Genomic DNA, 19,600 nt, shown 5'->3' with positions numbered 1-19,600 from the left:
TATACCTGTAAACTCAGTAAGGCATGTCTTTATTTTAAAAAAAATTGATAAAGAAAGAAAGAAAACGTTTGTGCCAGTTGATGGATATCTTCAATAACTTTCCTGATGACCTCGCATGACCACAACTGCTGCAAGCTTTGAGCAGTGATGGCATTTTAATGATGCAATGCCTTGCTATGTGAAACATGCAAGACCAATTGAGAAACTCTGATAACGTGGCATTCCTATGTAATTACAGCATTTTCTGCCATGTTTCCATGAATCGTTCATTTTTTGGGGGTTTTGAAAACCTTATACCGACTGTGGGGCAGCTGGTGGACACAACAAGCAGGGAAATGCGAGGAGGAGACGAAACCTTGGTTAATGGTGTGCAAAAGATGACTAGTCGAGATGGGTGATGACGTGAACACTGCTTGATTGAATTGAAGCCCAGGAGGGAAGAGATTGACTAATCTGTCTGAGTGTCTGTAGAAGATAGTTTCATAAATGGGAGGAAAGGGGAGCAAAAAGGTTGGTGTGCAGAAAGCCTGCATTTTAGGAGTTTAACCAGGAGGGGTTTACTGGAAGAACATTTGCATCTTGGAGGAACTCACAAAAGGTCAGAGGGTTGAGAGAGAGCAGAGGAAGCTAGACTGGAGGAGAGCCAGTAAATAACAGAGGTCAACCAATCTGTCTGCGATGTGAGAGCAGCGGGCTTTGTGCTTTGGCCTCATGGTGCGAGATGCCGATAATATCGAGAGCTTTAGGGTCAACAGAATCCAGGAGAGATGGATGAGATTTTGAGGCGCCAGCTCGGAAGGGAGAGCAATTTCTTATTTAGGTATGGACAGAAGTGTTGTTGGATGTGAATAGTCCTTTAAAGGCAAACTAAGATGAAACATCCGACATCAACACGGTGGGTGGGGGGGTGTAGTTAGGCTCGATATTATTGATCTCTAGAACTAGACTAATGTGGACTTTTTTTTTGTACTGCAGTCCAAAGGAACATTTAAATTGCTGTTGTAAAGTTATATCTGTAACCTGCCTGAGATCATTGTCGTGTCATCAAGTGTCACCTGGCTGGTCATGTGCTCCTGCATGAAAACAGGCTGAAAACAATATATCATTGTCTGCATGTAGAGTTTCAAAGTTTTTTGGTATTAAAATAGGGCATGCTGTCTGCAATCTTGTACCATTCACGGGGTAATCGGCAAGCCCTGAGAATCCCCATGCGAATTGCCCAAAATTATTGATTAATTAACTATTTGAGCAGCAGCATATTCGTGTTTTGACAAAGGTATCGAAATGGCAACACGGTTTCAAACATGTGTAGGCCATACCGATAGCTATTGGCAATGGCAGTGCTCTGGAAACACGTGTAGTCTTGGATTCTGCACACTCGGAATCGGCTAAGTTGTCATTCCCACTAATATGTATGATGTCTAATTGAATAGGCCTTGGTGCTGTGACTTGTTCAGACTCAATACAAGAGTAGGATTAGCGACTCTTGAGTTGTCGCTGTCAGCTTAAAGCTGCCACAATTATCTTGTATTATGACTGTTGAGAAGTGTGCAGGATCATGGGATTTTGACGGCTTTGGCATGAGCGTCTCTGTAGCGTTCAGCTTCGATTTTTCATCAAGATACGTCCAGCAAATGTATTTTTTACTGTTGCGTGTATTTTTGAGAGACATCTATAACACAATTTCTTCATCAGAATGTAGGTGTATTGTCATCTTGAAAACTAAGGAAGTTTTCACCCCTCAGCCCAAATTTGGCAAAGGGGAATTGTCGTCCGGGCGTCCGTCAACTTTTGGTTTCCGTCAATTTCGAGCAGAACGGCTTGTCCGATTAAATTCATTTTTGCAGTGTGTGTTGGTGTTGGGTAGAGGAAGGTTCCTTTCGAAAATGGGCGCGCTGCGATTTTCAATATGGCCGCCACTGTAGCCATCTTGAAATTGGTTTCCGTCAATTTCGAGCAGAACGGCTTGTCCGATTAAATCCATGTTTGCAGTGTGTTGGGGTTCAGTAGAGGAAGGTGCCATTCGAAAATGGGCGCGCTGCGATTTTCAATATGGCCGCCACGGCAGCCATCTTGAAATTGGTTTCCCCCATGCATGGGCTGAGGGGTTACGCCCGCTTTGCGGTGCTATTTTTTTTTTTTTTCGGAACTAAATAAAACACCATCAAAGGTTTTATATAATGTGAATATAGTTTGAGGCTTGATTTTTTTCCGGCCTGTCCATTGTGCTTTACAGGGGCGTGCTCACGTCCTCGCACATCACGAGAGCATTCAGGTGATTTCGCAGAGCTTGAGCTGCGAGAATGTGCGCACCAAGACGGCCGTGCTGGAGATATTGGGTGCCGTGTGCTTGGTTCCGGGCGGACACCGCAGGGCCCTGCAGGCGATGGCTCACTACCAAGAGTATGCTGCCGAGCGCACGCGGTTCCAGGTACGCCTTCACCTCTAACAACGTACGCAAGATTATATTTTGGATGTCACCCGAGCGCTCGACTGGGTTGTCCGATCAGGTTGACTGTTTGATTGTCGGCAAATAGATTATACCTTACTTATTTACTTATCCTCATCATATATTTTGACATGTAAGGCCACAGCAAATTCTTTCACTTCCATCTCATTGGCCACTTTTAGTTCTGCTTGGACAGTCCTCCTCCAATTTCCTCTTGGTCTTCCTTGCTTTCTCTTCCCTCTTGCTATCCAGAGCACTACTTGTTTTGTCACTGCACTGAGAGGAACTAAACTTTGCAATGTCGATGGAAGCCCAATAGTGTGATTTCTTCATTTGAAATCGATGTGACATTAATTAGTAGTTTAGAGAGTTGGAAAATCCCTTTTGATAAATCACTCCCTGCTGATGTTTTATGAAGTCAGTATTGTTCTTGCACTGACTGCATGAAGCATGCAGGAGTTTTGCTCTTGTGGAATGCTCACCGAGGTCGAGCTGCTCCGTTCTTAACTGCTCGAGAAGGATTATTTGCACGGAGTGTGCTCGCTTCTCTTATTACGGAAACCGAAAGCTCTCGCTGCGGTGACGCATTTGCATTCTCCCACAGACCCTTATCACCGACCTGGATCGAAGCACGGGCAGATACCGGGAAGAGGTGAATCTGAAGACGGCCATCATGTCATTCATCAATGCAATGCTGAAAGCCGGTGCAGGCCAGGTGAGGTCTAGCGATGAAGAATTACCCGGTCACACCTAACTGCTTTTCAGGACAGCCAAACATACCTTCGATTTTTCCACACCAGGAGCATCTGGAGTTCCGCATTCACCTACGGTACGAGCTGCTGATGCTGGGAATTCAGCCCGTGATCGACAAGCTTCGCACCCATGAGAACGCCATTCTCGACAGGTCGGCGTCTTTGAAGTCTCTCAGTGTTGAACACGTGGAAGCGGTTCCATTTAGCTGTGCAGGTGTTCCCCATTGTGCTCATAGATAATGCCTGCTGCCTGCAGACACTTGGACTTCTTTGAAACGATCAGGAACGATGACGAAGTGGAAATGGCAAAAAGATTTGATGTGGTAAGTCTTGTGTTTTTAAATACCAATTGCTTATAATGCCATTCCCTGCATCATCCTTCACCCGGTGAGGTGCGCATCTTCAAAATGCACTTCACATTATTTGCCATTTCCTGACGATACCGCTCCTGCAGACTCATGTAGACACCAAGAGTGCAACCCAGATGTTCGACGTCATCAAGCGCAAGTTGAACTACACTGAGGCGTACCCTCACCTAATGTCCATCCTCCAACACTGCCTCCACATGCCTTGTAAGGAGCATTGTTCTTGAGATGTAATGGCGACAGTGTGTGATGAGTCACGCGGCCACTGGGGTTAAAAAAAAAACGTTTCTCCATTAACACGGACATTCGTGTCTGCAATGTGTGTGTGTTTTCAAATTCATGATTGGCAATTATGGCCGAGGCGGTGGGAGTCCCGTGGGACCCGTCACCACAGTGTATGTGCACCGAGGCGTGCTGACTCTCCGTGATCGTCCACGGGTGCATGCTGAGGTCGGTAAACCATGCTTTTTCTCTGCTACAGACAAAAAAGGTGCCACAACCGTCTACCAATGGCAACTGCTCGACCGTATCCTGCAGCAAATCGTGCTCCAGAGTGATAAGGGAGACGACTTGGATGTGGCCCCTCTGGATAATTTCAACGTCAAGAATATTGTCCGAATGTAAGAGGCTTTGTGCTTTCGGTTGTTGTGTCGCCGGCAGTTTGTTTCACTTAAACTGCACGCTTCGATGCTTTGTGTGGAATCTTCACTCGCTGTTGTGAACTCCTACATAGGTTGGTGAATGAGAATGAGGTGAAGCAGTGGAAAGAACAAGCAGAGAAAATGAGGAAAGGTAAATGTTTTCCTGTGATGTCATTATTTTAACGTTACCTAACTGGTATCTTCTGCATCTTCTTTGAACTGGATGATTATGCATCAAATATGGCCACCAGCCATATTATTGGCTTCCGTAACTCATTCATGTGTTTCAAATCTGACTTGGATAAAAAGACCAGCTTAGATCAGACGCGTCTTCTTAAAGTCAACTTGCATTATATATTTAATTGTTGTCCACAATTTGTAAGACCCAATGAGTGGGGATGTGTTACTCCTTTCATTGTGTTCAAGCGGATAGTAATTTACAGCTTCACGAGGAACTTGTGTTCAGGTCTATGTATTACATATGTACGAGGGGAGGGGGGACGGCAGTGGGGATCCAGACTTGTGTACGACAGGGTCGGCAGGTTTGGTAAGTAGCTTATACACATTGTCCGATTAATTGTTGGTGCAAAAAGGATCGTATATAATTTATTTGATTTCTCTTAAAGACAAAAACTTTAATGTAGTGGAGTTATCAATTTGGTCGCATTTAATATGTCACAACACAAGAACCCTCGATTGCAATCACATGACGTGCTCCTTGCTTGAACCCGTCCACCCTGTTTTGGAGGTGCTCCTGTGAAATGGCCTGGGCAGCATCTGCTATCCCTTGTTGAAGTTTGCTGATCGTAGCAGGCCTTTCTTTGCTTCACCAATGTTTTTATGATGACCCCGCAGAAAATTGATGGGGAGGGGTTAGATTGGTACGCGGAGACCCATCATCCTGAAAGGTTACCCTCTTTTGGAAGCCTCTGACAACTTTAAGCTGTGGACGTCGGAATGTCTGTAACATTTTTAGGTAATTTTCTCCTGTCACTGTGGATTTGGTGGAGAAGAATGGCTCGACGATGTGGCTCCATGACAGAACACACCAAACCTTGACTTGAGGGAAGTCGTGCTCACGCTGTCTTGTTTCGTTGGCATTCTCCCACCTCCAAATCCTGCAACGATGACAGTTTACCTTTTCATTGAGATGGAATGTATTTTCATCAGAAAATGGGTTATCAAGAAACATTCGGTTTTGTTTGATCTTTCCAAGAAAGGTACCACAACACACAACGTGCGTGGCATAATCTGACTCGTTCCGTACACAGATTGATTTGTATTTGTGGAGTTAACAGAACAGTGTTGCACCATGAAAAGCCTCCCAGGTTCAGTGAATTTCAACAGGGGATCATAGATGCTATATCCATGCCATTCTACAGGAATCCCTTCAAAATGGAATACTGTAGATGAGTTTCAGCAAGTAGTACACATGTAAATGCAATTGAGGGCATTGCGTGAGGATAACCAAAATTTGTGTGACGATTGCCGTTATGGGACACAACTTGGTGTCACCACAGTATCTAAGGAGTGATTATTAAAATAAGTCTGAGATGAGATGCACTGTCGAGTAACATTTGAAATAGCAAAGGGCTTACCTTGTGAAGCTTTTATTGGTTGCTTTATGCAGATTTATGTCCTTTAGCTGGAAGAGCATGAGTTAATTTATTGAAACCCTAGCCACCTGGGGCAAGTCTCTCTGCTCACCTTCACTCCTTCATTCTTCTTTTCTCCCGCCTCTGGAACAAACTCCCTCACTCTCTTCAATCCCACTCATCCCTCCAGGTCTTTAAAACAGCTGTTCACCACCATCTCTTATCTTCCCCCATCCAAAACCTTGATCTTTTCTACCCCCACTAATTTCACCCCAGATCCACTTTTTTGAAATCGCAACTTCTTTCCTGGAAGTCCTTGGTGTCCTTGGGTTTTACACTTCTCCCACCCTCCCCTCCCCCCCTTCCCACGCCTCCTCCCGCCAAGCCCCCTCCCTTTCACAGATCTCCCGATGTCCCTGCTCTCAAATGTTGTGTTTGTGCTTCCCCTTCTCTCCCCATCTTGTCTACAGTTCCCCTTATTATATGTTTTGTTTGTCTGTTTCATTTTTTTGTGTGATTAATGTTAGCTCTTTCACGAGCCTCGATCCTGTATACAAAAAAAAAAGAAAAAGTGAGTAGGTGAGAGCTGATTGGTTATTCCCTCCAATTACAGATGAGAGACGTGACTGGGTCTTGTCTTGTCTTGTGACTGGGTCTTGAGAGACGTGACTGGGTCTTGGTCGTGACTGGACCGTGACTGGTCATATATATATATACAGTATATATATATATATATATATATATATATATATATATATATATATATATATATATATATATATATATATATATATATATATATATATATATATATATATATATATATATATATATATATATATATATATATATATATATATATATATATATATATATATATATATATATATATATATATATATATATATATATATATATATATATACATATATATATATATATATATATACACACACACACACAGACGACATTTAATATGGAATTTTTTTTTTTCTTCACTTGGGTTTACTTTCTTAACTCAGTATATCAATCTGGTGAGTTTCTTTTACACTTTGGTGATTTATTTGTTAAAAGAACCATGTCACTGATTGTCTGTCGCAGCAAGAAGTCAACAACAGGATTATATCACAGGTGGCGTGTCAAAATGTAAGGACAGGTGCATTTGATGATTGGCTTCACAGTCGGGTATACAAGGGTTGTTGCGTTCTGTATTAGTGGAAAACAACTGCTGCACATCTCCAAAAGTTATTGCCGCTTCCTCTGGAGATGGTCCGTCAACTCGACAATGCTGTTTGTCATGGAGTGGTGGCTTTACGAAATTACGGCATGAAACAGCGTGCTATTCAATGCGCGTGCGTTCGTGCGTGCGCGCGCGTGTGTGTATATTGTTGCGGATCTCCGACGTCGGCTTTCCCCTTATCAAGAGGGGGTTAATCCCCTTGTCCTTTTATCTGGCCGACGCGATCCTGGAAGTTATAACGTCCTTCCCGGCATGGCGTTAGGTAGGGTTTGTTGGGCCTAGGGATTCGCGACTACCTAAGTACTAACGCCGACCGGAAACGAGGGAATAACTCCCGCTCGAATCACGGATATTGATGGAATATTGCCGAGCGGATAGCAATCCGCGATCCGAGCTGTTAGCCAAGACTAGACCCGATTATAGCGGTTCCGATCTGCCACGTTTACCCAATGGAGAAAAGACTAGGACGATCAGATTAAGGAGAAACCAGAAAGAACAGGGCAATTTATTAACAAATGTACAAGAAGAAGAAGAAGAGGAAACAAAAGAATGTACAAGAAAGAAAGAGGAAGGAAAAGTACACAGGGCAGTCTTAACTACAGTCTAAACTTATTCCCTGGACAAACGGGCCCGTCTCACACACAGTTACTCACACGTGGATTGCAGATGGTAGGGTGGAAGGTCCGGCAATGGGGTCCAGGCTCCAGTCCGGCTCCGGTCCGGCAGGCAGCTCTCCGTAGTGTAACACGAGCGGACAATTATAATGACGGGGGGAAGGCTGGGATACTGGCGTACGTAATATGCGCACTACTCGCTCCATGCGCCCTCTCCCCAATGTCCTGCACACCGCAGTTCGTGGCAATGCGTGCCGCGCGCTCGCCCTTAGTACAGCGGGTTTCCACAGCGCGTCTCTTTGAAATACCAATGCCAGCGAGCCCTCTTTGATCAAGCGCATAGGTCCTTATACTCGCGAGTCCTCCGTAATCACGACAGTCCTCGGTAACCGCATCAGCGCTTTCCACAACGATAAGTCCTCACGAGGGCTTTGTGCGCTGGCTTTTATAAGTCAAGCCAGCGATCGCTCCGCAAGCCCCAACCACGCCCTGTCAGGCGATGTCACTCCAGCCCTGGTTGGCTGGTTATGACTTATCGGCCCCGCCCTGACGGCTGGGTGACGTGGCCACACCTCCTCCCTGGCGCTCCGCCCCCTTTTAGGGCTTTACCTCATGGGTTTCTGGGCTGGTTTGGGCGGAAGTCCAGCGAGGTTGTGAACGCTGCTGCTGCTCGCAAAGGAGCGTACCAAATTGGGAAGGGCCATGGGGCACAGACTGGAGCGCGCTTAATGGCGTCGCTTGGAAGGGAGGCTGCCAAAATGGACAGAAGGGCCTACTCTTATTTGATCGACGCAACGCAGATTCAACTATTGGAAAATGGCTTTATCTAACACATACTAAGAAATAACTGACGTCCTATGGTGACCTACGTGTTGCTTGTGGCCTATCTATGGGGTGCTACCTTTAACCTTTAATGATGTTATTATTTACAAGTGTGGGTTCTCAAAATCGCAACTATATATATATATATATATATATATATATATATTGTTACAGACACGACTTTGATGTTAAAGTGGGCCGAGCGGAATGGCCGTCGTGTCCGCACAAATTACCCGACTATACTCGACGTTGACGAAGTCGCGCGATGCTGGCTCAATAAGAAAAAGAAGACACCCGGCTGGATTACAATAACACAATACGACACCAGGGGTTCAGTTCTCAAGACCTCCGGAGGAGGTTATATTAAGGCGGAAGGTTAGATTACAACTACAAGAGGGACAGCATAGAAAGACAAGCACTTAGACACAATCTTATATTATTCCCAACAGACGACAGATAAACGGGACAAAGCTGACTCACACGGGGATTGATGGAAAGGACAGGCGGGTAGCGATGGCTCCAGGTGCACCTGGGCTCAAAGGTCAGAATCGACTCGGTCCGGTCCAGAGATGCGGGGAGGTCGCAGCGCTCGGATGGCGTCTTGTCTGCTCAAGCTGGGGGCGCATCTGACGTCACATCCGGCGCTGGGCCGCGTATATCCGGCGGGGAGTGACACGCCCTCGGCTCGTTAGCTCCGCCTCGTGGAATCGGCACGTTGCTTCTCATTGGGTGCGTGCGGGGGGGTTTACCAGGCTCCGCCCTTGACGAGGAGCTGACAAGGAGCCCCTTCGTGGTAACCCCGTGGAGCGCATGGTCTGGAGCGCATCGTCTGGAGCGCATTGTCTGGAGCGCATTGTCGATGGCGGCGAACCGAGCCGGTGGGAGGACGCACACTCCCCCCCGCGCAGCGCCGTGCCCCTCTGTTGTTGTAGACGGGGAAGAAGATGGGAGGAGGTATGGGAAAGGTCCTAAACTCACTACTGATGCCATATAATCACATTCTGGTGCAACGAAGAGTCATAATTAATGGAGACGAGGCCTTAACTGACATAGAATAAGAATAACTAGGAAGATGTCCGAAAGTTGTCTACGTGTGGTGCGGTGGACCTGGGCACGACATTTAATGGGGGAATAAGGGGAAGGTCGGCTCTACTGATTGTTATTTACATGCAATGGGACTAGGGAATGGGGGATTGGGGAAAGTTGGGGAGTATTGGAGAAAATAGGGGAATATTTACAAGCGGATATGGAGGCCAAATTCCATATTCGCAACATTGCACCCTTCTCTACCCTCGGGGCGTCCCGACCCGATAAATTTTTACCTACTTTAGTGTGGCACGCAATGTAGTTCCCTCTACTATTAACTCTACCCTGAGTGCGACAGTTTTACAGATATTCACAAATGAGTAAATATGTCCCCCTGCGACGTTGCACCCTTCTCCTCACAGAAACACACCCACAGGATAACCGAATCCGGAAAGAATTCTCAAACTAAACATACAGCCGGTAGGGAGCATTATTTACAAGACTACGCTGCTATTTACACTACGATCCAGGACCTGTTTTTGGAGGAACACATGCAGATGTTATGCATAGAGAGAGAGCGCGCTTGCCAACATCGATACACCAACCCACGAGTGCTCTGTGGCCGACGGCCTTTAATAACGTGCAGAGCACCCTTTCCGAGCATCAACAGCACCACCCCACCACCAATCGGTGCAGTCACCATTGTTCAATGATTAAAAATAAATGCGACAACCCCTAACCCTGCAGGTGTCTCTTGCTCTTCTTGTGGTGCACTTGGTGTCAACTAAAAGTGGTTCACCTGTATGGCATAGGTGCCACGTTGACCCATAGGTCCATCCCCGGGTGGTGCTTGGCCGCAAACGAACTGCGGTCCATTGTGGGTGGCCACAAACATTGCGGTCCATATGGTGTATCGATCCCGGCAGCAAACAGCGAAAGTGCAGGCCCACAACTGCGCAGCCAGCACCTCTCTCTCCTCTCTCTCTACCCCAAAGCCAGATCCTCGGAGGTGGGAGACAAAAGAAGAAACAAGTGAGTAAGGTGGTAAGGGCGCAAAAGTGCACGCAATGTAAGGTGATGCACACTGGGGGCACATGGGAACCAGGTGAGACAGGTACGTTCCTATCGTACGCCCCCCCCCCCCACCAGGTAACCTACATGGCCCCTCCCTTACCCCTTACTGTATCCACACAACACAACACTACTCATAAACATCTACTTTACAAATCAACAAACATCCCTACTGTCTTCCCCGTTCCTCCCATATACCAAATTCGTCTTCTCTCCCTCCTAACCAATCAAATTTGCCATTTTCAACTCTCATCAAAATTTGCCATCTCCAACTCAACATCAAAATTTGCCATCACCAATTCATCATCAGTCCCTCCTAGGGAGGGAGAGATGGAATCACCCCAATGTCTCATCCACGTCGTGATGCGTCTCACAAATCCAACAGCAATTCTCATTTCTGCAACACAAACAAAGAAAACACAGGTGTGGAGTCATCATCATCACCACAGGTAAGTGGCTGCGTATGGTGCGACAGGTTCATCAATCCTAACTATTTCCTAAATGACTTTAACAACTTTACACCACCCGGGGTCTTCCTCCGGCCAAACCATTGGCCCTCTTACACTATGGGTTCTAAAAACCAATTCCCATTGGCCAAACTGTGGTGCTCTTCAATTTGGGGTCTCACTCCCCCGATTCATCTCCCGGTGCCCTCGTACAATTTCTGGGCTGTGGCGTGTACCTCTCCCAGTGGGTCTACCCACCTGCACCCCTCCACCACTGCAGTTGCCTCCGAGCTTACCTGCTCCTTACCCTAACCTATCTACCTGGGGAAGGCCCTCTGGCGCTCTCCCCACTCCGTGCCCTCTCTGGCACTGGGCTGCCCGATTCACACCCGGGATCCTCAGGCACCCACTCACAACTACCGGCTCCCAGAGCCCTCCTGCGGCCTCACCTGGCCGACATCCTCACAGTGGTGGAGTGCCCAACCAACTACACACACTAACAGGCTACACGCCCAGCCATTTCCACAACACTAATGCACCCATTCACAACACCATTCTGCAACCGCACCACAAATGCCAATATCCAACCACAATTTACCTGCACCCTCTACCTAACACTTACACTACCCGCCCCGGGTACTCGTGAAAGGGGTCCACTCTTCCCCCATCCACACCTTCGCACCATGCACACCACTCCGTACCACTCACTCCAACTCTCTCCACACACCTGTACCTGCACACCTGTGCTCTCACACCTGGTGCCACCTGCACCCTTCTCTCCCCAAGCGCATTCGCGCTGATCCACAACACTCACTACTCATACACTGCTCCACACACCTGTCCAGTTGCACACCTGTGCAATCACACTTGTTCAATCCTCACACACACAGCATCATCTCAGCTAACTACTCCCTTCTGAAACTTGCGCTTCCCAGTCGTCCCTTTAACTATTGCGCTCCCTCGTCATTATCATCCATACTAATCTACCTGCGTCCCCACTACAGGTATCAGTCACTAACTAAACTTAACGTTACCTACTGTCATCTTCGCTAGATCCCTATCAATATAACCTAACCCACCCGGGCTAGTTTTCACTGCCATACACCCCATAATCTATTGCTCCTTTGCCCCACTTTCTGTGAGGGATGGTGGATTTGCCATCCCACCACATCGGGGGTCTCTCACTACCAATTTTGCACATCAAATTTCAACAAATCAAAAATTTGGCCAATCACTGCCCATCATCTGCCAATCACTACTGCCAATCCTTTGCCAATCATCAAATTTTGTTTTTCTCTAATTTTGGGTCCAAAACACTAACCTCATCACCCAGTCTACTCACTAATGCCTCTCGGTGCGCCAATTCCTGTCCAAAGCCCGGCTTCGTAAAGCCAAGCAATGGATGCTGGTTGTTTTGTGCCAGCGGCTGGATGCGTCCGGCACTCGGTGCAGGGAAGGAGGTTTACCCGGGCCGAGATCCCACGCACCATCTCGGCACGGAGCCATCCCATGGCTCGATCTCGGCCTGCCGGAATGCCTCACCAAAAAGTGGTCGCCATGACGACTCTTTCTATCGGGCCGCCCGCTCCGCCTAGTGGAGCACAGACGCGGCCGTTCAAAGCGAGGCCCAGCACGCACCGAGGGCCCGATTCGGCTATAAGTCGTTCTAAACTCTATCCCGTCTAACGTCGATGCTTCACCTGGACGCTTACACCCCGCAGCCCGTTCCTTGCTCACACATCCAGCCGTGCCCATGCTCCTCGTACCCTTCCTTACACACCCAGGTACACCCATTCCACTCACAGCCTTGGTCACACACCTGACCACCGAACACTTTGGCACACATTCGTTGCTCGCACACCTCACCAATACACCGCTTCGCGCCCCCTCCTCGGTCACCTCCTCTGTGACAATCACAGGTGTGCTCTCATTCGCACACCCAACCACGTGCCTCACCACCAACTCCAGCGTGCATTCCCACTCACGCTCTACCATTCCAGGTGTGCATCCTTCCATCCCAGGTGTACATCCTCGCTCACCTGTCACAACTAACTCACTCTCCTTGTCACTCTCACTACTTTCACCTCCATTCCTGACAGCGCACTCACCCTTACTCTTGACAGCGCACTCTTTCCCCATGCACCTGCCCATCACACACCTTTCTCGCGCACACTCTCCCGTTACACCCTCTGTAACACTCACCACCGGTGGACACTCTTCCTTACTTCTGACAGCGCACTCTTTCCTCATGCACCTGTCCGTCACACACCTTTCTCGCGCACACTCTCCCGTCACATCCTCTGTAACACTCACCACACCACGCTTCCATGTGCTCCCTCGCACACGCGCTACGACCGACTCACTCTCGCCAGCACCCTCACTCCTTGGCACACACTTTTTCCTCACACACCCCAGAGTCGGACTTTCTCGCACACCTCCTCTTTCGCACACCAGACCTGTCACACACTTCACCAGTGGCCTCTCACGAACACCCGGGTCTATTTCGACCCCCAAGCTTATTAAATCCCCTGGCGCATCATACGCACGACCATATTGGTCACCACTTACACCGGGTCCTCTTTCTCTTCGCTTCTCCTCCATCACCTGCGAATCCCTCATCCGGTTAATGAGCACATCATCACGATCCAAACACAGACTTTGGACCAATTCTTTTATCTCCTCTTTTATTTCTTTCTTATCCTCTCTCCGTCGCTTCTTAATTTCGCTCACCCCTTCTTCCACTTCTTCTAATTTGTGCTTCACTTCTTTTATTCCCCGGTACGTCTCCTCAAGCTCGTCCTCCAAGGCTACCTTGACCGTTTCCATGTGCGTCCTCACCTGCCGGTCCTTCGTCTCCATTACCTCTATCACCTCGTCCAACCTCGTTGTCAGTCCCTCACGTACCATCTGACATTCCCTCTTCGTCGCTACCAAGTCATCCTTTAGTTCCTTCTGTGTCGCTTTCAACCCTCCTAATACCGCAGTGTTCCTTTGAACCTGCTCCACTAACTCCGTCTGTCCCACCGTCAGCTGCTCCACCTCCTGCGTCAGGACCTCTATGCCCCCCTGTAACTTTACAGTCCCCTTTCTCACCTCCTTTTCCATGTGCTCCTCACAGTGCCTCACCTCCTCACGCACTCCTCCGACCTCCTCACTCACTCCTCTTCTGATCTCCTCTCCCATCACTTGCATCTCCTGCCCAGATGCCACCCTCATCTGCTCCATTTCCTCCCTGTGAGCATCCAGTTTGGTTTCTACCCCCATTCTGACCCCCTCTATCTGCTGCCCCATTTGGTTAACTTCCCTTTCCGCTTGGTCCCTCATGTCCCTCAATTTGCCTTCCATGGTGTTTTCTAACCCCTCTAACCCCTTTTGCATCCCTTCCATTTGATTCTCTTGAGCGGCCATTCTGTTTTCTACCCCCGTTAACCCAGTTTTCACTCCCTCTATCTGATTCTCCTGGGCAGCCATTCTATTTTCTACCCCCTCTAACCCATTTCTCACCTCTTTTATCCCATTGTCTAACCCCTCAAAATTTTTGTCTAACTTCTCAATTTTCTTGTCTAACTCCTCAAAATTATTGTCTAACTTCTCACCGGTACCCCTCATTTGGCCCTCTAATCGCCCACTATCAACCCTCATTTGGCCCTCCATCCTATCCATTTTTGCATTCAGTTGGGTCAAGAATAATCTGAGGTCAAACCCGGTTTGCCCAGCGTCCCCAGCCGCCACCGCAGGCTCGCCCTCCGCGGCGCCGCTATTTTGGGACCCTTCAACCACGTGAGCGAGCGCGCCATTTTGCGCGCCCGCTACTTCGTGCGTGACGGCGCTATTTTGCGAACCTGCCGCCCTCACTGCTTCGCTCTCCTCATGTCCCTCAATTTGGTCCTGGACCGACCCTGCTTCACTCTCCCCTACCGGACCCCAGCCGTCTTGATCCGCCATAGCGCGACTTGCAAAATTCGAGTTTCGTAAAACAAATCCAAATTTTTTTTTTTTTCGTTATAATTCCGTCGAGCGCAGTACGCGCTCCGAATCGATTTTCCCTCCCAAAATTTGGGCCTAATAAATTTAGTCCCGGGTTCGAATTCCACTCCTCGACACCAATTGTTACAGACACGACTTTGATGTTAAAGTGGGCCGAGCGGAATGGCCGTCGTGTCCGCACAAATTACCCGACTATACTCGACGTTGACGAAGTCGCGCGATGCTGGCTCAATAAGAAAAAGAAGACACCCGGCTGGATTACAATAACACAATACGACACCAGGGGTTCAGTTCTCAAGACCTCCGGAGGAGGTTATATTAAGGCGGAAGGTTAGATTACAACTACAAGAGGGACAGCATAGAAAGACAAGCACTTAGACACAATCTTATATTATTCCCAACAGACGACAGATAAACGGGACAAAGCTGACTCACACGGGGATTGATGGAAAGGACAGGCGGGTAGCGATGGCTCCAGGTGCACCTGGGCTCAAAGGTCAGAATCGACTCGGTCCGGTCCAGAGATGCGGGGAGGTCGCAGCGCTCGGATGGCGTCTTGTCTGCTCAAGCTGGGGGCGCATCTGACGTCACATCCGGCGCTGGGCCGCGTATATCCGGCGGGGAGTGACACGCCCTCGGCTCGTTAGCTCCGCCTCGTGGAATCGGCACGTTGCTTCTCATTGGGTGCGTGCGGGGGGGTTTACCAGGCTCCGCCCTTGACGAGGAGCTGACAAGGAGCCCCTTCGTGGTAACCCCGTGGAGCGCATGGTCTGGAGCGCATCGTCTGGAGCGCATTGTCTGGAGCGCATTGTCGATGGCGGCGAACCGAGCCGGTGGGAGGACGCACACTCCCCCCCGCGCAGCGCCGTGCCCCTCTGTTGTTGTAGACGGGGAAGAAGATGGGAGGAGGTATGGGAAAGGTCCTAAACTCACTACTGATGCCATATAATCACATTCTGGTGCAACGAAGAGTCATAATTAATGGAGACGAGGCCTTAACTGACATAGAATAAGAATAACTAGGAAGATGTCCGAAAGTTGTCTACGTGTGGTGCGGTGGACCTGGGCACGACATTTAATGGGGGAATAAGGGGAAGGTCGGCTCTACTGATTGTTATTTACATGCAATGGGACTAGGGAATGGGGGATTGGGGAAAGTTGGGGAGTATTGGAGAAAATAGGGGAATATTTACAAGCGGATATGGAGGCCAAATTCCATATTCGCAACAATATATATATATATATATATATATATATCTATAATTCCAGTAATCTCTGTGTGTATGTGTGTGTGTATGTGTGTGTGTATGTGTGTCTGTGACCGCTGTTTCTCGACAACCACGGGTCCGATATACTTGAAACTTGCCAGGTATATTGCTGGGGACCTGAGGATGTGCCTTTTCAAGGTTTCATATTAATCGGACAAGTAGTTACCGAGCTATGTCCAAAAAACGATTCAACCAATCAGAGAGCAGCGAGCTATCACGTGTGCCGAACGTGGCGAACAGACTCTGCCTCGGACGGCACATTTGAGAGCGTATTCATTTATTTCACGTTGGCAAACTATGTTGGCGCTATGTTGGCGTTAAACTATGTTTTAAAACTAATTAAAACTAATTTGCGATTCATCGTAACTGCGATATGCGACCTTCCGGACAGTCAAATGAGGACGTCACTTCCGGACTTACGGATAGTCATAGTGACGACGTACTGATGCTGAACGTGGCGAGCAGACGCTGCCTCGGACGGCACATTTGAGAGCGTATTCATTTATTTGACGTTGCAATCTGTGTTGATTGTTGTAAGGTACGATCGATTGTAGTACACGTTTATAATAACTCTGCCGATACAGGCCCGATTAACTGCAGCGCCATCCGAGCTGCGGCGTCGGGACGATACATCATTGTACGGTCACATCACGCACTTACGGGCATGCCCATGGGCCCATGGGCACGCCCATGCATGCATGGGCGAAGATTTTTTTTTTTTTTTTTTTTTTTTTTTTGGCAAGGAACGGGCACCCACGTACGGGCACGTCCTAGTATATATAATCTATCTATCTATCTATCTATATGTATATATATATATATATATATATATATACATATACATATATATATATACATACATATATACATACATACCAGTGTCGAAACTGAGGGAACGGGCTTGTTTTAGCTGAGGATAATGACTGTACCTGAGTTGCTGTGTTGTCATGATTTACACCAATCATAATACAAACAATTATTTTGCACAAATTTATTTGTAGTGTTTGTGATATTACATTTTTATAAACAATTTAGGTTGAAAATATATATAAAATTCAAAAAAGAACTCAGCACATGGATACGGGAGGGGTAGGTGCAGACTGGAAGTTTGGGACGATTACACCTCACCACCAAGTAATTTAAAACACCTCACAGCCATAAAACACGTAATAAAAACACCTCACCACCACGAAATTAAAAACACCTCACAGCCATAAAACACGTAATAAAAACACCTCACAGCCATAAAACACGTAATAAAAACACCTCACAGCCATAAAACACGTAATAAAAACACCTCACAGCCATAAAACACGTAATAAAAACACCTCACAGCCATAAAACACGTAATAAAAACACCTCACCACCAAGTAATTCAAAACACCTCACCACCACGTAATTCAAAACACCTCACCACCACGTAATTCAAAACACCTCACCACCACGTAATTCAAAACACCTCATCACCCCATCATTTAAAAACACCTCACCACCACGTAATTCAAAACACCTCACCACCACGTAATTCAAAACACCTCACCACCACGTAATTCAAAACACCTCATCAGCGCGTCATTTAAAAACACCTCACCACCAAGTAATTCAAAACACTCACCACCACGTAATTCAAATCACCTCATCACCAACTAATTCAAAACACCTCACCACCACATAATTCAAAACACCTCACCACCACGTAATTATAAATACCTCACCACCACGTAATTCAAAACACCTCACCACCATGTGATTTAAAAACACCTCACCACCACGTCATTTAAAAACACGTCACCACCACATAATTCAAAATACTTCCAAATGTATTTGTAATATACGTGATATCACATTTATTAAACAATTGAAATTGAAAACATAAGCTGAAAATTTTTTTTGCCAGCAAAAATTCCCCCCCCCAAAAAAATTTTTTTTTGAAAAAACAAAAATACCCTTAGGACCGACGGGAGAGATATGTGCATATCAGAAGTTTGGTACGATTTCACAAAAGTTTGACGAAGTAGTTCAGTGACAACACAAGACAAGACAAGACAGGACAACACAACACAAGACAGACACTGCACAGACATATATATATATATATATATACACACACACACTTTGCGGTTCAGTTATCTTGTTTCTTTTTATTTCACTCCATACTTGCTTGTGTCCAGTTGTCCTTCCACTCCCCTCTCAGTTTGTTTCCCGCTTTCACCGGTCGACAAACCTACATATTGTATTCCCCATATTTGCATTTCTTTGTGCCTTTGTTGTGGCTTCATGTTAATGCTTTTGCATCCGGTTGCGTGTGAATTTAGGTTTTGCATGTGTACCTGTACCCGTAGATGCATGTGTATTTATGTATGCAAGTGTACGTGTTTGGGTCTAGAACACAGTGAGTTAATGGCACGGCTTGAGAAGAAGGAGCGTGAGTGTGAAGCAAAGACGCAAGAAAAAGATGACATGATGAAGACACTAAACAAAATGAAGGAAAAACTACAGAAGGAATCGATGGACCTGCGACAGGCTCGAGATCAAGCTGCTGCTTTGGGGGCTAAGCTTGGCGAACTGGTATGAAATACGTTTTCTTTCATGAAACAAAATGCAAATGGCTTCAGAGTTCTTGTATTGATACTTTCAATTATTCATGGGGTAAAGTGCATTCCTTCGAAGTTTGTAGAACCTTTTTCACCAGCTGAGCTGATGGACCTTATCTTGGCGAGATGCAGTTGCTGCTGTAGATGCTGATGTTGGCTGTCGGTACACGCAGGGTGTGGTTCCAGGAAATATCATGGGCCTGCACACCGGGGGCAAAGGAGGCCTTGGTGAATTATCTTCCTTCGCCCTTCCTCCAGGCATCGCTCCATCGCCCCCACCCCCTCCACCCTTACCCATGGGGGCTAACATCCCACCGCCTCCTCCGCCGCCCGGCGCGCCACCTTTACCTCCCGGTGCCCCGCCGCTCAGCAATTCGGTCTCTGTGCCAAAGAAGAAGAACATCCCTCAGCCGTCCAACCCACTGAAATCTTTTAACTGGTCCAAGCTGCCAGAGGTACGTCATCACCTCTGCATTCTAAGGTCCCATTCAAGTATGCTTCCAGCTCACGTGTTGGTTCGACGTCGAGAAGCATTGCAACTGTCGATGGAGCAAATATTATTTGTTTTCGGCCAACTTGGCTACGGCTAGTTTTTATCTCAACAGGACGTGGATCGTCATTAATCTTTTGCATCCATTATTTAACTATATTTTAAAACACTTCCCATAAGGGAGCTACTGTGCTAGATCACATTATTCAGTGCATTGCTTTATCAACGAGAGTTTGCTGT

General features: G+C 47.3%; 1 protein-coding gene across 1 annotated transcript in view; it reads left to right on the top strand.

Annotated features, from left to right (window-relative positions):
- LOC137435052 (disheveled-associated activator of morphogenesis 2) overlaps window positions 1–19,600 on the top strand; it is a 320,317-nt gene that overhangs the window by 225,589 nt on the left and 75,128 nt on the right. The window contains exons 7-15 of the mRNA XM_068128440.2: window positions 2,237–2,431; window positions 3,054–3,164; window positions 3,250–3,353; window positions 3,458–3,524; window positions 3,656–3,773; window positions 4,048–4,186; window positions 4,300–4,358; window positions 18,663–18,844; window positions 19,044–19,325. Coding sequence (XP_067984541.1) covers window positions 2,237–2,431; window positions 3,054–3,164; window positions 3,250–3,353; window positions 3,458–3,524; window positions 3,656–3,773; window positions 4,048–4,186; window positions 4,300–4,358; window positions 18,663–18,844; window positions 19,044–19,325 — 1,257 coding nt within the window. The remainder of the gene's footprint in view (window positions 1–2,236; window positions 2,432–3,053; window positions 3,165–3,249; window positions 3,354–3,457; window positions 3,525–3,655; window positions 3,774–4,047; window positions 4,187–4,299; window positions 4,359–18,662; window positions 18,845–19,043; window positions 19,326–19,600) is intronic.

Source organism: Myxine glutinosa, chromosome 9 (assembly GCF_964187855.1).
Source record: "Myxine glutinosa chromosome 9, kmMyxGlut1.1, whole genome shotgun sequence".
Classification (NCBI taxonomy): Eukaryota; Metazoa; Chordata; class Myxini; order Myxiniformes; family Myxinidae; genus Myxine; species Myxine glutinosa.
Note: the sequence above shows the minus strand (reverse complement) of the source record. Positions and strands in the feature narration are given on the sequence as shown.